The sequence below is a fragment of the Littorina saxatilis genome, linkage group LG15 (genome assembly GCF_037325665.1).
Source record: "Littorina saxatilis isolate snail1 linkage group LG15, US_GU_Lsax_2.0, whole genome shotgun sequence".
Taxonomy (NCBI): domain Eukaryota; kingdom Metazoa; phylum Mollusca; class Gastropoda; order Littorinimorpha; family Littorinidae; genus Littorina; species Littorina saxatilis.
The window spans coordinates 19,733,972-19,755,399 of NC_090259.1; the positions used below are offsets into that span (position 1 = coordinate 19,733,972).

The window sequence follows — 21,428 nt, forward strand, 5'->3', positions numbered from 1 at the left end:
GTATTTCCTCAAATTTATGTTGATTTAACTTGATTTAACGTTGGTTCGTTCCGCTTTTTTGTTGTTTCAAAACGCAGTAAGTGATGACGTTTTACACGACGAGCACTTCGCAGATCATCGAAGAGAAAGAGTGTAAACGTTTTAGAACCATTCCTTCCTAAACTCACAATGCCCAAAGTTGTCTCGAAGAGTGTTGTGTGTACAGACACAAAGGACGAAGAAGAATACCAGGGAGAGAAGCCGCTTTACGTTTACTACTGCATTTGCGGACAAATGTCACTTATATTGGGTAAGAAAAGCATAGATGTAAAGGTTACATGCAGAGAGTCTCAGTGATTATTAATATTAGTAATAATTAGTACTATTACTTATTAGAAATAATGGTCGAAGTTAGCGGATCATGAAAAATGCGAGCTTCAGCGAGCTTTTTCATGACCGCGAACTGAGACCATTAGTTTTAATAAATAATCACTGAGACGAGGGCCATACGAGGGCACAGTAACCGCGAACTGAGACCATTAGTTTTTATAATCACTGAGATCAGAGATGAGGGCCATACAGGCACAGTAACCGCCCTCCCCCTGCCCCACCTCTTTTTTATTTATTTATTTATTTTTTTAATCTTTGTTAAGGACACACACTTGCACTTCGCCAACATGTTAATAATGGTCAATTCATTGATCGCTGAACATTATTGGAAGAAGAAGAAGACGAGGTATGTAACCTCTTTATTCCTCCTTTCTTCAGTTATTCAAAGAAAAGAGGAGTTTTTGTGCAAAAGTTTGATCGAATCCTCGTCACTCAACCAGTCTACCTACGCAGGCGATTGAATAATGCGCGGTTGTATAGTTCAGGGAAAATCATTCAATTCTGTCAACACTTCTTGTCCGTTTCCCTGGTTTGGACTAAAATCAAGTACACAGTTGTGTTGTTATTCTGCTGTGGCGGTAAAGGCAGATAGTGTGTGTTCTGTTCATGTTTTGGTATCGCTTAGGAAATGTTCTTTCTTCGAATGGGACTAGCAGACGAACTTTTGCACCCGTGTTCCAACGTTAAAAACTGTATGAAGTTAAGTTTTCTGGGGCAAAATAATGTATGAAACCGCTGTATGTTCTTTTAATTTGGATGAGATGTGTGCACTTGGTTGTGTGTGATCTGTTTATAAAATGAAATATTGTCGAAAACTAACCGTCGGATTGCAGTCTTTTGTCCAAACAACTCAGTTCAGAAAATTTGGAAGGGGAACTACTCTTATCGCTAGACAGAGTATGAGAGTTACTTTCCTTGGAAGTTGCTTGCACTCATAAGAGATCTAAAGCGAGTTTCTCTGCACTGATCGTTAGATTTGGATTTAGAAAACAACCAAACTCATGGATTTTATATGGAGATTAATGTGTTCAAGCCTGTATTTGCTAGTTTAAATGCAGTATGTTTGTATTGTTTGGTCTAGAGATGTATATTTCGTACATTAGGGCGTTCGGAACTTTTCAATCGCTAAAGTAGTTCCCTCAAAGTCTAGCTCATCAACTTGTGAGCTATCGAGGATTCAGGCCCGTTGTTGGGTAAGTGATTTTGGTTGTTGGGTAAGTTACCGAAAAATAACTAGCCCTACACGTTTACAGAGAGAAAGAAGCAGAGGGGGGAATAATCTGATCTCACTCTCAGTTTGATAATTGATTGCAATTTGCAGTGATTCTGAAACTGACAGATCTCCCCAGATCTCTGTCAATAAGCATCACTTCGGTTTAGAACTGCAAGGCAAACATTCTTGAAAACTACGCACATTTTAATAAAATTATCAAGCGGACTTATTAACAGCGAGGTCTGTTGTGTTACTGTTACTGTGTTAGGTAAATGCAAATATCAGTTGGACCAATCTCATAATTAAGCCCATACAAATTACTACTGTACTGTGAGTATGCCTAGCTGGGACGGAGTCCCTCAGACTATAATAGTAAGACAGTGCAAAAACATTCCCCCGAAACTCAGCAGTGAGATGTAGTGAAGTGAGTGAGTAGCATTTCAAGGGGAGAAAGCTTCTCCACGAGTAACTTCAGTAAGGCTACAATTTGAAATCAAGTAGGCAATGCAAATGTATCCCATTGGTTGTTTATGGCTGTTCACTGACGACTGCTAACGACTCTTTTAGTATTAACCACAATGTGCATAATTCTTGCCTGGCTAGGAGTAGGACAAATTCATTTAATGAATATGAAATATATATACACCTTTGCTGTCTCGCATAGCAAGCACTGAAGCAGCTATAGCCACAAGCATGCAAGTTTTGCCTTGACCCACACTGTATTCTCACATTTAACTGTTTTTCAGATTGTCCCCTGGAAAAGCTACCACTGCGTAAAAGAGACAGCTCTCGAGTCATTGATGGATCAAAACATGCTCACAAACTTACTTGTGACCCAGATGACATCATCTATTTAAGAAGGTATGACAAATCTTATCTGATTAATCATTAATAATAATATTATTATAATAATAATAATAATATACGTGATTATAATACACACATTCACAGACACACGCGCATACAGACTTAATTAAGAATGTTCCAACTCCAAGTGAATTCAGTCATAATATTATTGTTCATTTCTTTCACTTTGTCAACAGGTTACAGGATGTTTTAGTTTTTACCTCATTATTTTTGTTTAAACATTTCTCCAGCCACGGCATGATTTCATCAAGTCGCCTTATTATTGTTACTATTTGTGGTGAAGGTAGTGATGCTTATATGTGTTTAATTTGTTTTCAGACCTGAAGGAATTGAGAAGCAGTACAGGCAGAAATGCAAGAGGTAAAGTGAACACTAAAACAGTAATTGAGTAAAAGTGTTGCGTGCATCAATACCATATTGTATGTTCCATGCAATGGAACCATTCCTTTTAGTTTTAAGACCTATAAGAAACCTGAGGAAGTCAGATCTTTAAAAGGAGGGAGTCTTAAATTAAGTTAAAATGGGGGTAAACTTACAGACTCTTATGAAAATCTGGGTAGACAAAGCAGTGATGGCGCTAGTATTTTTTCAAACCGGTACGCATTGGAGTCCAACTCAGAGTACTGGTTTTATAGTATTTTTTCAAACCTGTACGCAAACTTTTATGATGTAAACTGTCCAGAAAAAAACGGTACGCTGGTCATTGGAACCAGTAAGAGTCCAACTCAGAGTACTGGTTTTATTGTTCTACCAGCGAAAAAAAACCGGTAGTTCTAAAAATCAACAGGTATGTCATACCGGCAGCCAATTTAGTTACGGTATTTTCTCGTTTCAACCGGTAAAATACCGGTAATTACTGGTTAACGCCAATACTGCAAAGTCTTCAATTGGGAGTGAGTCATACATTGGGTGTTACAAGGGAGGTTTCACTGTAGTACGGTTGGTGCTGATAATCATAAAGCTGTTGAACTTGTCACAAGTGTTTTGTTTTGTTGTCTGTGTCTCATGCCGTTCGCCACGCACCTCACTTCTCCTTCAGGAATGTGACAGAACTATTTTAACTTAACCCTTACACTGGTGCAATTCTGTAACACATGTTACATAGCCACTGGTGAATTAACAGAGACAAAAATTAAAAAAACCGGTCATATAGGTTTTTGCATCCATGGGAGGTAATCGGAACCGACCAAACAGACTGAGCCAGTAGCGCGACATATGTCATGACAACCAGGTGACAATATACGTAAAGTAGCGCGACATGTATGTCGTGACAACCAGGTGACAGTATATGTAAAGTAGCGCGACATATGTCGCGACAACCAGTCTAAGGGTTAAACTTAAATATATATTGGTTTTGAAAAAAATGACTGATGATGGGGTATTTAATAGTGTGATGGTTACAAGCCATTTGCATACTAGTACACTAGACTCTCACAATGCTCTTTGATTTTGTTACAAAAACAGAGCATGCAGAAGAATGCAATGGGAAGTGTGTGTGGGTGATTGCTTGTACGTGTGACTGTGCAGATGCTTACATGTGCCAGTATGTGTAGGTTTGCAATCATGAAGGTATTGTTAATGTTAGTGTTACATCAATACATGTAGTCCCATACATGTTTATACCTTGATTCAATTTTTTTTCCCCGTCTATACACCTGTTCCTTGTCCCGGTGTGCTCTCTCACACCGCCCCGTCCCTGCACTCACTGCTCCATCCACATCTGAATTTCGATCCGCTGCCAGATTGATTCAAGTTTAACCTCAAGGATGTGCTCAGCTTAATGTACTAGTATAGTAATCATTGATCTTTGTGTTGTCAACAGGTGTGGGTTGTGGCTATACTACCATCACCAAGGCAACAGCAGCGTGATGTTTGTGGTGGAAGGTGCAATCAAGCGTGAGAGCGAGGGTATCAAGACAGATGTATACAGTCAGTTGTCAAAGCCAAAGAAGGTCAGTCTATTGAGGGGATAGTGACCTAACCAAAATGTACAACTTACGTCAATGAATGTAATCACAGCTCCCTTCACATGCAAATTTTAGGTTTATGTGACAGGGATAGCCAAATCGTCCGCATACATTACACATTTTTCCAAGTGATACCCCCCAGAGATTTTTTCTTTTAGTGATTGTTGAGGCGGCACAACCGTTGGTCAAGCAATCTTCGACGAAGTCCAGACTTTGGGATTGCATTTCAGCTCGGATGCTTAAAAATTAGTTAATTAGTTTGCTCATTAAAGTTGTACTCCTCATCTTGTCCTGAATTCAAAAATATATAGATATGTCATGTTTACTCTAAAAATGTGCTCAGAATAAAAAAAAAGTTCAGAAAGTACTAAGTTTGCATGCTTCGCGGAGACACGCGTAACCCGTCTCTGGTATGGTTAGCAGAGACTGCATGAATGTAGTATCAGCGATGACTGGGTTTTGGTGTTAATCTTTTAGTTTGATACCGACTGATTGACAAAATGTTTTTATATCGCTTCACGTGACTTATTTGTTCTTCGTCTTTTATTTGGTCCTAACTATGATATTTTCTCCATGAGAGTAGAAGCTGCCTAGTAGACTTCAGGGCGGAATGTCTCTCTGGTATTCCCCCCAGAGATGGGTTATTTACTTTTCGCCCTGTCTTACTCAGTAACTGTTGTTGTTGTAGAGCACACTCATGCTTAACAAGGCCACCAATAGTTGGTACAGAGAAGCTGACTGTCATTCTAATGGTAAAGTTAAATGTACCGGCATTTTCAATATGACATTTGCTGATATGGGCAGCCATACTCTCTATTTGAAGTAGCCATGTCAAACTAAACAAAATGTTTTCCATGACTTTTTGGGAAAGGTTGTTACCTCCCTTCCCTTTTCTGAAACCCAAATCCTAGCTTGCTAGCTAGGGTTGACCTTGTATTCATATGTTGTTTTATCTTTTCTTACCTGTGTGCGTTCTCAAATATTCGTTGTGATGATGATTGCTTTGATAACACTAACACAGTAACAGTGATAGGTGTGGATTCACCTCTGCAAATAATTTAGAGAGTTTTTCCTGCTGTAATAAGATGGTTTTTGCTGGTTGTGCTTTTGCAGGTGACATTGACGAAACACACGAAAAACATGGGCAAGTTCAGCTCTGTTACTGTGTCTACTGTGGATGAGGAGGAAGAGGAAATTGAAGCTGTGAGTCTGCTGCTTTATATTTATTATCACACTTTTAATCTAAGTCTTGATCTGAGCATGATTGTTGATTATACAATCAAGAATTAAAGTTTGTTCTTGTATTTTTTTGTCTGCATGCAAGTGTTAGTTAGAGTGGCTTTGCGAATGAATATACGTGCTTGTGATGATAATCCTTTGTTGACGATTAAAGTCGTTTCTTTATTGCAATGCTTCATATTCATGCGGGTCCCAGGAGACTTATTTAGTTCCACATTACTCTCACTTACATCATTTTATTTTGTTTTGCAGAAAGAGATAGCTGACTCCTACGCAGCCAACGCCAAGGTGATTGAGAAACAGCTGGTCAGAAAGGGCATGAGCAAACGCAAGCTCCTGGAACAGGTAAATGACCCCTCTCTCACTAGTTCAGTCTGTTGCTTAATGACTGTAATTAATTTGATGGTTTAAAATATAGGATACCAACACATGCGCAGTCCGGCCGTGACTGTGCATGTAATTTTGTACTGCTGATGTGATTAAGTCACCAGGGAAAACTTCAGTGAAATTCTGTGTGCCCCCCGCGGGTTAGGGGGAAGAATTTACCCGATGCTCCCCAGCATGTCGTAAGAGGCGACTAACGGATTCTGTTTCTCCTTTTACCCTTGTTAAGTGTTTCTTGTATAGAATATAGTCAATGTTTGTAAAGATTTTAGTCAAGCAGTATGTAAGAAATGTTAAGTCCTTTGTACTGGAAACTTGCATTCTCCCAGTAAGGTCATATATTGTACTACGTTGCAAGCCCCTGGAGCAATTTTTTTATTAGTGCTTTTGTGAACAAGAAACAATTAACAAGTGGCTCTATCCCATCTCCCCCCCTTTCCCCGTCGCGATATAACCTTCGTGGTTGAAAACGACGTTAAACACCAAATAAAGAAAGAAAGAAAGAAATTCTGTGTCCTTTCCTCAGGGGACATCCTTAAATGAAGTTACTAGAATTGTAACCTGACCTCAATATTTGCATTGTGATGTCTTTTCGAAAATTATTTACTTTGTAAGAGTTGGTCCAAGATATTCTACTGCGAAGCTAAGATGTTTCACATCCTCTTAGCGGCCTTACCGAAAAGCACGTTTGCTGTGTTCTGCTCTTATCACAATTTGGTACTCTAGGGTATGGCCGCTGGCGAGACAGCTATGCAGGCCGACTTTTTATTTACATAGGTGGCATAGTTAGGCTGTGAGTGTTTAGGATTAGTACAGTAACTATGCTACTGCCTCACAAAACATGTGCTTCCAATAAACAAGGCAAAAGGGTTTTCATCAATCTTTCTGGTGACATTCAGTCAGAGTAACTTTTATTAATTACAATGAAACTGTTTCACTGGAAACAAAAAGTAATGTCTCGACATGTATTTCTCTCTCTCTCGACTGTACACAGAGATAAGAACAGCCTCGCTTTCACCTAGATCCTGCCTAAAAACAATGTTCAGACCTCATGTTCAGACTCGGCGTAATGATTCCGAAAGGACTACTTTTTAGTGGTCAAGTTCAGTCGTCCGCATACTCAATAGTGAAAAAAAGATGAAACGGTACAGTATCGGAGGATGAACTGTCGAAGAAGAAAAAGAGTCTCATGCCAACCACTACGCAGAAGACCATCCGAGTTGTCCAGAAGAAGTTCTCAAACACGTCACGTTCCAAATCAAAAGACGACATTCTATTCTCTGACGTCACTATTCTTGGTTTACGGTACCATTCGGCGGCTTTGCTGCGAGTATGCCATAGTCTTGGTTGGCCGAGACCTTGAGGTGGAATGCGAGTGATTAGGTTTGTTGATTTTGCTCGGAGAAGTGGTCCGTGTTCAAGCAAGTTTCTTTCTTCTTTGAAAACAAAAACCCTAAGACCAGTGAATGTCGAGATATATATGTTAATTGGATCTGTGATCCAAACATGCCTTTTGGTCAATCTCGATGGCAGTTTATTCCACTCGCCCTACGGGCTTGTGGAATAAACTTCCATCTCGATTGACCAAAAGCCATGTTTGGATCACAGATCCAATTAACGTATATTGTCAGCACCTGCTGTTGGAGAAAGCAAAGACATGAAAAGAAAATCTAACTATAGTTTGTGTTTAAAAAGATTCAGTTCTAATGTTTTCAACCATACAACCCTACAAACAAGACTGAAATCGTTTGGCTTTGAAGTGCTTGCTTTTGATCCACCGCTATTTAGCACTTTGCACCCCACCTATGTTGAGTAAGTTTTTTTTTAGCCTAGACTAGCTGTGCTGCAGCAGGTCTTTCAGAATTGTAGTAGCTGTGTAGAAACTGTGTATCAACACGCTGGAATGCAGGCGTTAGATCGATGTTACAGGAAGCGACTAAAGCTAACAGTCTGAGCAGAATGCGGATATGTGCCGAATGAGAGCAGATGCAATGTAGTGACTGTGTGTACAGATATATCCGTACCTAGGAGACAATGAGTTAAGGTTCTTGTCACTAAAGGGTCTTTGTATTGTCACTAGAATTTATAAAAAAAAAGTTTCACAGACACATGCAGCTGCAACAGAGATGGCACAAATCAGTCTTGAATGCATCATAACAAGTTAGTTAATGTGACACTGGCATTGATAGCTCTACCAATGTTACTGCTCAACTGTACTTGTATCATCACACAAGGTTTTCTTTTTAATCTGCTCTGCCTTTTTGAACTCGCACTACATTAGAGGAATTCCGGAAACAAGTCTTGTTATACTTATGCAACTGTTCTACAGGCCATAACAAAAGAGTTATTTCCAAACATCTTGTCTTTACTGAGTAATGTAACGTATTGTAGCGGCCTTTAGTGCAGTGGAATTATGGTGCGGTCAAGCGCTTCATGATGAATAATAACTTGATGTATGTGTTGCAGGCGGAGGAAGAGGCGAAGAAGATGAGGCCGAAGGGAACACTCATTGACAAATAGTCTCCACTGTCCTGGCAGAGAGAGAGAGAGCGAGAGAGAGAAACTGTGCCAGTATGTGAGAGAGAGAGAGAGAGAGAGAGAGAGAGAGAGAGAGAGAGAGAGAGAGAGAGAGAGAGAGAGAGAGAGAGAGAGAGAGAGAGAGAGAGACAGAGAGAGAGACAGAGACAGAGAGAGAGAGAGAGAGAGATACACAGAGAGAGAGAGACAGAGAGAGAGAGAGAGAGAGAGATACACAGAGAGAGACAGAGAGAGATACACAGAGAGAGAGACAGAATGACAGACATGGAGAGAGAGAGAGAGAGAGAGAGAGAGTGAGAGTGTTAGTTCCTGTTTGTTTGTGTATGGATTTAAGAGGTGTGCGTGTTCCATATTGTAAGAACATCTTGTAGATGTCTCTATGTGGCATCATGTTTTACTCGTCACTGTAGCAGGAGAGTGTCCAGGAAACGATTGAGTAAATGCATAGTTTGTGTAAAATCTTTGCTCCCGTTTATGATGTATGCATATGTTATGTATTTTTGACTGAGAGAGTTACACACAAAAAAAAGATTGTGAGTGTACATTTGTTGTGGCATTTGGAGAAAGAAAAAAACACAGCCTGTGCAGAGCCTGAAGAAAATGTGTTTGGTATCATTCATGCAAATTTGAATGCATTAAAGGTTATTTTAAAATTTCATTTGTAAGTGTTTGTTTTATGGTACAAGTTCTGCTGTACAGTCGAATATAGCTTTACATATATATGCATTCACATACCCTTGGTAAATTGAATTACAAAAATTATTATGATGTCAGTGAATGTCTGCCTCTGTTATTTATTTATTTATGTGTGTGTGTGTGTGTGTGTTAGAGGACTTTGTCTCATATTTAATGATCTTTGCAGTACTGGAAGCAACCATTATGCTTGGTCAAACCCATAGGTGCATTGGACTAAAGGTGTTTTGTTACTTTGGTTAGTTGTAAGTAGCCTTGTTTCTTCGACATGTGTGTGGTACTCAGACTTACAACAGGGGAGGAGCAGTCGTAGCGTTGCGCTGAACGTTGCACACTTTGCACGCGTCATGACCAGGATGATTTGACATTACGCTGTTACTACGCATATGGGTCATTCTCCAGAGCTGGGTACCAGGGGAAACCATGTTACGAAGTTGTCTTTTCTTTACTTAACTGAGACATTTTAAACATAAAAATCAATTTAATCAATAAATACTGGTTCCTTATATATCCTTGGCCTGCAGGTAAAACATTGGACATACTTGCACAGTTTGCTTGTCAATGTTCAGTAAATGACAAGGTTTTAAAGTAAGTCAACTTCGTAACCTGAAAACCAAAGGTTGTGACATGGATTTTAACACTTAAAATCACCACACACACACAAACAATTTTGTGTTTGTTTGTTGCATGTCTGTATCATTATCTAACTGGAGTACTACTGGAAAAAGAAAAGATAATACATTCTAGTTGCCATTTAAATTACGTTATACTAATTTAAAGGGCTGAAAATGCATGTAACAAAATGGTATTCAGCTCTGGAGAACAGCGCATATGCGTAAAGCCACTAAGTATTTGTCAAGACCTCGGCCCCTGGTGTGATGTGTTCTGTTAGGCGCTATTTTTTAAGGGAGGTAAGTTGTAAGCATTGTTTGGTTGCTGGGAGTTAAATAGTTCTCTCCCTTGTTTGTTTTTTCTCCCTGCTGATCTTTTTCAGTTCAAGTTGTGTTGCCTTGTTAGCGGAGACCATACACATCAAGTTATGTGTGTTGATTAAAAACAAAAAATTAACGATTTTGGGAGAGTGGAGGAGGGAAAGATTTATTGAAAGGTTAGCTAGCGCTATGTTTTTCTTTAACACTGTGTCTTTACATCTATTTGGAATTAGAGTGGCTGTTGATTTCGGAAACACTAAGCCTGTGCAATTAAATGTACATACACGATGTCGATACTGTAGTAAGTCCACGAATCAGGCACCGTCTCACACTTTTATAGGGTGCAGGGTGTGGTCTGTGTTGGAGGGGAGGCGCCCCCATTAACTATTATGACTATAATGCCCGCGCGGCTTAGGATTCGTCCTCAAATGCCAATTCTTCATTCCCTGAGTGCGATATGAAACATACAACATAAAATCCACACATACAGGCAAGAAAGACAGATTAAGCACGCATGACTGAACGCAAGAACAAATCAACCAACCATTGAAATACAGTGGTACCTGCCATGAAAGGACATATTTAGTACCAGCCAAGCGTCCCTTCAGCGCAGATGGCCCGTCAAGGCAGGTGGTATCATTATTTCGGGGTTATCTTAAACTTTTGCGTTGTAACTTCAGGGAAGGTTTTCTGCTTCAACCTAAGGCTCTGTATTTGCATAACTTGCTCTTTATTTATAAGCATAACAAACTAATTTGAACAGCCATTTGAGTTACGGAATGTACTGTACAGATACGTTTGATTTACATGAGGTCTAGAAAACACCAGCGTGGCCGTTTTGAGAACGAAAGTGACAGCTGAAGGGAGACAAAGGGGAGCCGAAAGCATGGTTTTTCTTCCACCAACGACACAAATGACGTTATGCTCACTTTATTCTGTCAATCATTGACTTGTGTCATTCAGTCTTTGCATTGATAAGTAAAAGGGACTTCTACCAGATATAACGCAACGATGACCAATGCTTTCAACACCGTCGACCTGGAAGATCCTACGGATGTTTGTCTGCCCAGAGAAACTGAACACACAGATGGCGTCTTTCCACAATGGCATGCAGGCCAGATCGCGGAAATGTGTCGCCGATTAGACATACCCCTGCAGCACTTACATGCTGGAGACGCTGTGCCTCCACAATTGGCCTCAACTCACGTAGATGCGGACGTATTCTAGACATTGAACTGTTTGTCACTCATCAGTCGCACCGACGAGAGACTCCATCATCGTCAACGCAATGAATGCATTGAATTTACAACGCTTACGTTGAAGATATACGATTTCGGTAAAGTTAATGGACAAAGGGACAAGAGAAAGTGTCAGTTCTATAGGGATGTCCTCTCATTGAAGGAGCCTCACTTCGCAGGTACCACTGTTCAGGAAACATGACCAAGACTGTTTTTATACAAAATCAGTTTTATTTTCAGCATACATATAGATTGTAGGTCTGTGAAACAATTTTTCAAGTGCACCGAATCAAAATGTGAATGAATTAAAAATATAAAAAAGAAAGAAAGAAAAATCAAAAAAGACGCACATTCAACTAACTTCTAAAACACCATTGCTCTTGAAGTAATAAAAGCAGCCCACCATACAGCTATAGAAGATTAAATCCCATTGTGACCGTTGCGGTTCTTTCTTTCTTTATTTGGTGTTTAACGTCGTTTTCAACCGTTCAAGGTTATATCGCGACGGGGAAAGGGGGGGGGGGGGGGGGGGGGCAATGGGATAGAGCGGTAAATGTTTCTTTTAAAACTGAGAGGAAAATCAAAAACATTACCAGAAATAATACGTTCAGTTTCATAAAGCAAGTGCAGTTATTGTTCCACGTATGTCAATATAATCTCTAACAAACTGTTCAAAATAAGAAAAAACAAAATAACCAACTGTCCACAACCGTTACCGCAAACTACCCATCAAACCAAAATATCAGGCAATACTTTTTTCCCCGACGGGTTATATCTAAATTCAAGTCACACCATTTACATATTTTTTCTTCCTCGTCTTTTTTAATTAACAACAAGAGTTTATGACACAACAAGCAATGTTTTTGCTCAAAACGAAAAACAATTGAAAAAAATACCAAAGAAATAAAGCAAGGTTAAAATGAAGAAATTAAGAGAACAACAGTAGAACTAGAAAGGAAGTTAATACACGCCCATTATGAATGCATAGAATGAATGTACATCACGGTTATCAGCTCTTTATTAATTAATTATGCATGCATGCACGACAGCTAATGTATAATACAATATACACATCAGTCAGTGTTTTTCAACACATCTGCTCCAATCAAAATCAAGCACCTCTACAGTCAATCGATGAACTTGGTGTTCCTTTTGCAGCTTCATTTGACCAATCCAAATCAAGCATAATTACTGTCAATACAAAAAATCTTAACCAATGAACTTGGTGTTCTTCTGACTGCGTCCTTTGACCAATCAGATTCAGGCATGACACCTGTCAATCAACAAATCGTAACCAAATGAACTTGGTGTTCTTATGACAGCTTCATTAGACCAATCAGAATCAGGCGCCACTACTGTCATTCAAAAAACCTTAATCAATGAACTTGGTGTACAGGTTCCTGTGACTAATCAGTATCATTACGGTCAATAAAAAACACACCCCAACAACCTGTAACCAATGACGGCCTTTGTGTTTTTGTAATGCCCTGAGTTCAAAACCAGGTTAGCTAACACTGTACAGTTTTACATAGCCTACAAGTCCATGCATGGTAACAAACAAGCTCACTTTGGTCATGCATAACATATATCACAAACACGTTTCATTCAATCGTTTGTGTATACACATAAACACTGAGTACATTTCATCAGTGCTTTCCTACATTGTTATTCACATACTTCTTAGTTTCATGTCAGCTTCGCTGGCAAATGTGCAGTCATATCAACATGGTGGACAGAACTCATCAGAATGTGATTATTAATTTTTTTTTTAAACTAACAGCTCAGAAACAAATCATCCCAAGAATAAATTTACCTTTTTTTTTCTTTTTTTTTTTAAACAATAGTTACTTGAGCAAGAGATTCCATTTTATTCAGATATTTTCAAAACGCAAATGGTACTTTTTCTCAAAGCTAGCTATAGTACACTCTCCTTTGACCTCACATATGATTAAAACAATGGTTATGTTATTTCAAAGCTAATAAATTGTCCTATATAGTACCTCGTACTCACTGTTTTTTGAGGGTTTATATCAAACAATCTCATAATATCCACCTTTGATTGATGATCAATAACATGATTTGCGATGGATTTTTGTATATAACATTTTAGGATGCTGATACATAATTAAAAAAACCGCATCTTTCTAACCAACAAACCTGCAACTGAAGAAAACACATCACAATATTAACATAATACTGTAAGCATTTGGTTTCGTTTAGGAGTCAAAACTTTGGGTAAAAAAGCAATGTCATGATTTACACAAAGAGCAAACAGATGTACGCCAAAGTAGTAAAATACGGACCACAAACATTAACATAATACTGCAAGCGTTTGGTTCTAAAGCCCAACATTGAAAATGGCGCAATGATTTTTGATGAGAAAAAATCACACATGAAAATTACTTGTATGATGAAGTATAGTACTGATGCATTTGTAATGACTTAGCACCACGTAATATATGTGCAGGAAGATAATAAGATTGCATTTTTAGCCACGTTATTAGCAAAATATTGTGCTGATCAGTAGTATGTGAAAATACATTATTCAACGATCTTTTCCACAGTGAATCTAATAAATGGCATCAGAAGTGTAAATTATACACTAAAAACAACTACAACAATACGGACAGAAAATGGCTAAATGAGGAAAATAAGAGAAAAATGAGTGGAAAAACTCGCTTAAATATGATATGAAGGAAACGATTTGATATATGTTCAAAATCACCACAAAACCAACAACAACAAAAACCACCCAAAAAACAACACAACTAACAAACAATATACAATGCAAAAAAAACCCACAAAAAAACCATTAAAAAAAATAAAGCAACACAACTCAACTAATCAAAATCCAGGCAGTAAAATATGTGTCACTAAAACTTCAGTAAATGACTTCATACTCTTTGACGAAACAAATGAAATGGAAATATATTGTAATCCCCTTGAAGTTTGCAAAGAATTCGATCCGAAAAACGAAAGAAATTAAGGTTAGGTATCTCACCAACACATTTTGTGCGATGTGATACCTTGATATGATCGAATCAAGAATGAAGAACACTTCCATTGCTGCAAGAAACAATTTAAGTGCGCATTCATTTCTGCCAACTTTAATGACGCCATCATATAGGATTATAAATAATCCCGTGACAGCACATTCCAAAGGGATTACAGTGCTAACATATGATTTTGAAACAAACAAACAAATAAACAAACACACAAATAAACAAACAAACACAAATCTAGTGTCTCTTCATGCAATTGATACATAGCTCTCTGCGTTTATATTCACAGGGGTCGCAGAGCTTGGCCCGGAAATGGTAACGTGCTATATTATGCTCAAGTGAATACGACCGAGCCAATGAAAAAGAAACAGAAATGACAGTTAAACTGAAAGAAACTACAATCAAAAGTAAAACAAAGCTGCTACTCTTTCTACAACTACTGCAAGCTATTTTTTTCCAGAACACAACGCTATAAGTACTAGAAGTTAAACCAACAAAAAAAAGACAAAGATATTTACACCACTAATATTTGCTAATATTTATAATAACAGTTCATTCCTTAGTTGTCCATACCATCCTGAAGAAGACAGAGACAGGCCGACGAAATATTGATGAAGAGTATTAACCAAACTGGTTTCTATTGTGATTTCGTTTTGTTTTGCAATACTATTTGCTTCCACAAAAAGAAGGCGACTCTCAGCCTTTCTGTCCTGCGAATGTCTTTCTACCCATTTATATTTTGCTTTGGACACCAAGTAAAAAGGAACCACGGGCAATCAAGTTGCAGTTGTGAGCACATGTAATTCCTGTGTGCTATTGTAGTACTTCGTACTTGGACAGGCTTCTCTGCATGGTGGACCGGCTGATCTAATTATTTGCTTTTTGTGGATCTGTATCTGCGTGGAGCTGTAACAAATAGAAACATAAACGAAGCAAACCAATTAACCAACATTTCTCAGGCTTGTGTGCATCACCGCTAGAAATGCACGTGGAAGTCGAGTCAACAACGTCTACCCTGTTCAACGCGACTGTCATCTTTGGACGGCCTTTTCAGCCAAACAAAGGCTGCATTTACAACCACAATCAGCTTCTTGACCGTTTCACTGTTCCTAGCCTATCCTATCGTTCTTCTTCTTATTATTATGTGCCTGTTACACTAGTATTATAGTAGTAATAACTTCACATATCGTGAGCTTCTTATTTTAGTTCTGTAAAACATCGTCAGCCACAGTGGGATTCACAAGTACAGTATCGATTCACTCACACGACCATTATAGTCTCTATTGTATGCGAAATATCGACAGATATAATATCTATGGATGCCGTCAATAACGTACACAATGTGCCTCAAAAACCTTTAATAAGAGAAGAGGAGCAGGACCTTCTGGCTTTATATATACTGACATATCTTGTGCTACCAGTATTGCCCATTGATGGGCGGAACACCATCTCATCTCATTTCAGCCATCTTCGTTGCCTTATTCACCTACGAAATTCCGACAAGGCATATGTTTTCTCCTCAGAGATTGAACATTTGCACACCGCAAGCAGTGCTGTTCGTACATCGCGAAACATTTGTCCCCCAACAAAGTCTCTTTAATTTTAAAGTGACTTTTCAACATGGCAAAAAAATAGATCCTTCTCACGTTTGAAATCCTTTTTCTTCAAATGTCAGGTATATTTGAAAAAAGTCAGATACCTAATGCTATCTCAAGCATGTAACATGCTTTCCCCTGGAAACCCTGAGGCACAGTCGTTCTTCCATGGAAAAGTTACCTCAAGTACAAGTATGCAGGCTTTCAAAACAGCTTCACACAAGAACAGCGTCGAAACAACATCAAGAGTCTCTGATACATTTTCCCCATGAAATATATCACCAAAGGAAAGCATCAAATATGCAGGCTTTCAAACCAGGTCCCAGTGCGTTGAGTGTGAAAACGCGGACAGCCTGAATCGTGGTTCCTGTGGAAAAATGATCAATGGAAAGTCTTAGATGCACAGGCTTTCCAACCAGTTTCAAATACGCACACCTGCAACTTCAGATATATGTTCCTGTGGCAATGATTACCCATGGAACGCCTCAGATATTCAGGTTTTCAACAGGGCGTTGACTGTGCGGTGTGAGGCTTGTTATGGACAGCATGTCTATCGAAAAGTCTCGTGCATAATATTTTCCATTGAAAAAAAACTACCCTTGGAAAATTCCTTTTTTTTTCAGGGAAAAGAACATGGAAAGCCTCAAATATTCAGGCTTTCAAACCTTCCTCACGTGCGAAGCGTGTCAAACTCGTCCAGGGCAGACAGATGGATCTTCTGGGGCTGACCACCGCTGACTTTGGCTGGAGAGTTGCCGACGTTCATGTCGTCCGAGTTGTCGCTGTTCTCATCAGACGTGTAGCTGATGCGCATCTTCCAGCGGCCGTTGCTGCTGTGCTGGTGATGGTGCTGGTGGTGGCCGTTGTGGTTGAGGTCGTTGACCTTGAGGTCCAGCTTGCTGCGCAGGGCGGAGAGAGAAGCCATGGAGTCACGGTTGCCTTCGCTGTACATGGAGGACCGCGCGCTGCTGTCGCTGTAGCGCATGAGGGCATTGAGACCGTGGCTGCCCACTCCTCCCACACCTCCACCGCTACTACCGACACCCCCGTTCATGTGGGAGCGGTAGGTGACGGGCTGGTTGCCGCTGTTGCTGCTGGCGTAGGTGGAGTAGTAGTCAGAGTCCGTCATGCAGACTGGCACGTGGAACCCGGAGCTCTGGTCGGAAGCGGATGAAGTCATCGGCGCACCTCCTCCTCCTCCTCCGTACCAGCTTCCCCTCTCAGAACGGTCAACGCTGCGTGAAGACCTCAGGACTCTAGGCGGAGGGTCAATTCTGGGAGCTGCAGAGCCGCACTTCAGATCCAGACGGTTGCCACTAGCATCTTGCAGAGGGAGGGGCGTAATGATTTGGATCTTCTCCTCATGACCCCCTCCGTTCCCCCCACCACCCTCCTTCCTCTCCACACCGGCTGAGGTGGGGTTGAAGCTGACCTCGAAAGGGTTCCGGGGAGCGTGCTTAGCCGGTGAGTGGTTCAGGTTGTGTGACCAGCCGTTGGAGTCGGAGTATCCAGCGTTATAAGACAGGCTGTCCGAGGACATTTCTTTGTGACCACTGTCCGGAGAATCAGCGTCCAGGCTGGCGGCCTTGGTGTTCTCGTAGGTGGCGTTGTCCCTGACGGCGCTGAGGTAGGAGTTGTCCCCCATGTCCCTAAAGTCAGGTAGGTAGACGGGCGCAGAGCGAGGAGTCGTGGCGTCTGGCAACATTGGTACCTGTCACGAGGTACAGAAAAAGGCGTCAAACTGTGAAGAATCAGATATTTACTAAGTTAGACACCCTTTTTACATTTAGTCAAGTTTTGACTAAATGTTTTAACGTAGAGGGGGGAATCGAGACGAGGGTGTGGTGTATGTATGTGTGTGTGTGTGTATAACGCGATTCTGAGAAACTACTGGACCGATCTTCATGAAACTTAACATGAGAGTTCCTGAGTATTATATCTCCAGACGTTTTTTTAAGTTTTTGGATAAATATCTTTGATGACGTCATATCCGGCTTTTTGTGAAAGTTGAGGCAGCACTGTTACGCTCTCATTTTTCAACCAATTTGCAGGGGCTCACATCCATGTCGGACATCGGACATACACGGATATTTTTTCCAAATGTCCCATACATTCTTCATGCAAGGGGACATATTATGTCCTATTGTTTTTGTCACAAAGTGGTCATTGTTCAATTATGCTTTCATTTGATAGGGACATTGTCAACTGGAACTTTCCAATTTACAGTCTGATTTGCTATTTTATTGATGTTTTGCAAAACGATGTGTCTCTCAAAGCAGACGAAACTTAAGGAGACTTTGTATGCTATTTATAGAGAAGAGCTTCCAAGGGTCGCAACTCTGAATGCTCCAAGCCGGTTGACAGTTGCCTCCCTTCGCGTTTTGTTGCCAAAAAAAATCCTATTGATTTATTTTTGTTCAGGACAAATGTCCTATCACTTTTGAATTGTCCAGGACATTTGTCCTATGCCACCTCTCATGGATGTGAGCCCCTGAATTTGGTTTAAATTTTGGTCAAGTAATCTTCGACGAAGCCCGGACTCTGGTATTGCATTTCAGCTTGGAGGCTTAAAAGTTAATTAATGAATTTGCTCATTAAAGTTGTCATTAAAATCGATTTTTCGCAAACAGATTTAAAATTGATTGCATCGTATTCTTCATTAAATTTTGAATTTAAAAATATATACATATGTCATGTTTACTCTTAAAATGTGATCACAATTAACGAAAATAGGTTAATTAGTACTTAGATTATTATTGAAGAAATTGATCCAAAAATTATTTCATCTTATTCCTTATCATTTCCTGATTCCAAAAACATATAAATATAATATGTTGTATTCGAAACAAGCTCAGAAAGTTTAAAAGAATACAGAAAAGCGCATCCCTGCTTACCGCAGTACGCTATTTCGCTATTCTTGCATGTCAGTTTCACTTCGTGTTGCACAGAAAAAATGAGCGACTTCCTTGCCGCGTGGATTGACGAAGCTGTTTTGTCTTAGTGAAAAAAAATGCAGTGTGTTCAGTTTTATTCTGTGGGTTCGACAGATTGACTAAATGTTGTAATTTCGCCTTACGCGACTTGTTCTTTGCTTTAATTGAAAATGTCAAGGTTTTAGGCGCTTACCAATGGAAAGTACACAGACTGTAATTCTTTTTTTGATTCATACTGAAGTCCTCACGAAAGGTTGACTAACAAAAAGGTTTGCACTCACTAGTACTACAGTACAACTCATACGCACATTAGGCCTAAAAAAAAAATAGGTGTGGTTACGGTAACCCGACCTACCCTATTTTTAGAGGCCGATCCTATAACTTTTTATTACATTTGTCACCAAAAAAACCAAAAACGAGTGCAAAAAACGCAATGAAAGCGAAAGCGCCCGAGTCGCACACTTATTTCCCTGTCAAGTAGGTTTAATTTGTACACATTAGAAAAAAAAGTTAAAAAAAAAAAAAAAAAAGTGATTGCCTACCTACCTACCCTATTTTTTTGGGCTATGTTACCGTAACCACACCTATTTTTTTTTTTTTTTGCCTTACCACGCATAGAATCTACACGTTCAAATCTTCAAGTGTCTTAGTTAGAAATGCACACGACTGTTAAGGTAGATTGACAGTTTCTCCACTGTGTGGGAATTCGGCTCGCCAGCCGTACAGATTTTTTACAGCATAATTCCTTGGGCATAATTAAAGCAACGGCTACAATGTTAGACCTGTGAACGGGACGCTTTAAACTGCGCGCATCGGCAAAAAGCGGTCGTTCAGGGAGATCGAAGTCCTTACTTGCCCACTGCAGTCCAGCTACTACCGTTTGGCAGTTAATACCTGTACACACGTCTCCACATATATCATCACATGCACCTTCACTAATATGTGACCCTCCACCACGAAATGAATCGCATGACACCTCGCGCGGTTCTGCGCTAGACTTGATATAAGTCCGGAGAGTGTATGGTAACAGCGTGAGGGTCACCTTAGTCACAGGCTTATAACTCAAACAGTTTTTGCTCTTTTCTAAAACGGGTTTCACCACTGGATAGAGCATAAAAAACTCTTTAAGAAAATGTAAAAATATGAAAATCATGCAAAGGTGACATGCGACTCATGCCGTGGTGGAGGGTCACATATGTCATGCCATCACCAACACATCTCCAAAGAGTGAATAAGATAAGTATCATTACCAACAATATTAACAAGGTAACTGTGTGGACAATTACCCTCCGTCCCTCTTTCTTCCCACCCTACTCCGTCACTGTCATCATCATCATTACCATCCATGTCAGCTGAATCCATCGCCTTCTTACCTGTGTCGGAGAGTTGATGACGAAGTCTGAGTTGGCGGTGACCCCAGTGACCTTGACCTCCAGCTTCTGGAGCTTGGACACGAGCTGGGTCAGGTGGTCCAACAGGTCCTTGTTGTGCAGCAGTAGCTGGTGGGCCCGTGCCTGGACAGTTTTAACAAAGTACGTTACAGGCGCACTCCACGACTCTGTTCCCAATCTCAGATCGGGTCAGGCTTTGTTTGTTCGTTCATGGGCTGAAACTCCCACGGCTTTTACGTGTATGACCGTTTTTACCCCGCCATTTAGGCAGCCATACGCTGTTTTCGGAGGAAGCATGCTGGGTATTTTCGTGTTTCTATAACCCACCAAACTCTGACATGGATTACAGGATCTTTTTCGTGCGCACTTGGTCTTGTGCTTGCGTGTACACACGGGGGTGTTCGGACACCGAGGAGAGTCTGCACACAAAGTTGACTCTGAGAAATAAATCTCTCGCCGAACGTGCATGGGGACGAACTCACGCTGACAGCGGCCAACTGGATACAAATCCAGCGCGCTACCGACTGAGCTACATCCCCGCCGGGTCAGGCTTTTGCATTGGACCATTCCCCCACTTGGTCACATACCAGCAATGAACACCCTGGGTGCTCTCTATGCACACTGGGAGTTTTTTTCCAGGAATTAATTTCGTTAAAGGCACTGGTGCACTATTTCGGAAATTAATTCATAAAAAATGCCATCTCACCACAGCAAGCAGTAAGGGTGATGAGTTTTAGTATGAGACTATAAGTTGAGGGATGGTCCTTTAGGGATAGCCAAATCGTCCGCCCGATCGCCAGGGGCGAGTAAAAAATCCGCCGGGCTAGTAGAAACCGCCTGGCAACTCGCCCGGCTGGCCAATGAAAATTCTGGTCAAATGCAACACTTTTGGTTTTAAATAAACACCGCAGATCAACTGTGGTATGAACCGTGCCAGTGACATTTTTGACGGGCTAGTGACTTTCTTGAAGTTACTCGCCCGGCTACGATAAACCTCGAGAGCTGATCTTCGAGCAGATGTCCAAACAGTTTTAATTTTCGTTACTTAACATGCACACAAAAAATTT

At 40.3% G+C, this 21,428-nt stretch overlaps 3 protein-coding genes across 5 annotated transcripts in view; 2 read left to right on the forward strand and 1 right to left on the reverse strand.

The window, feature by feature from the left end:
- Positions 1-21,428, forward strand: part of LOC138948777 (uncharacterized) — a 408,503-nt gene that overhangs the window by 311,466 nt on the left and 75,609 nt on the right. The gene's annotated exons all lie outside the window — the stretch shown is intronic.
- Positions 70-8,712, forward strand: LOC138948773 (STING ER exit protein-like). The gene is made up of 7 exons (XM_070320383.1): positions 70-289; positions 2,329-2,443; positions 2,768-2,809; positions 4,272-4,401; positions 5,530-5,619; positions 5,908-6,000; positions 8,506-8,712. Exons 1-7 carry the CDS (start codon positions 169-171, stop codon positions 8,557-8,559), a joined length of 645 nt encoding a protein of 214 aa, XP_070176484.1. The 5' UTR covers positions 70-168; the 3' UTR covers positions 8,560-8,712.
- LOC138948776 (carboxyl-terminal PDZ ligand of neuronal nitric oxide synthase protein-like) overlaps positions 11,652-21,428 on the reverse strand; it is a 296,420-nt gene continuing 286,643 nt past the window's right edge. For all 3 annotated transcript variants that reach the window (XM_070320388.1, XM_070320386.1, XM_070320387.1), the window contains exons 9-10: positions 20,344-20,484; positions 11,652-17,748 (exon numbers count right to left, since the gene is read on the reverse strand). In XM_070320388.1, the coding sequence (XP_070176489.1) occupies positions 16,708-17,748; positions 20,344-20,484 (1,182 nt within the window). In that variant the 3' untranslated portion in view covers positions 11,652-16,707. The remainder of the gene's footprint in view (positions 17,749-20,343; positions 20,485-21,428) is intronic.

Bases quoted from the DNA above. Each gene is read 5' to 3' on its own strand.
- LOC138948773 (XM_070320383.1), top strand. From the start codon at position 169: ATGCCCAAAGTTGTCTCGAAGAGTGTTGTGTGTACAGACACAAAGGAC. The intron at 2,444-2,767 runs GTATGACAAATC...ATTTGTTTTCAG, and splicing joins GACATCATCTATTTAAGAAG to ACCTGAAGGAATTGAGAAGC. The intron at 6,001-8,505 runs GTAAATGACCCC...TATGTGTTGCAG, and splicing joins AACGCAAGCTCCTGGAACAG to GCGGAGGAAGAGGCGAAGAA.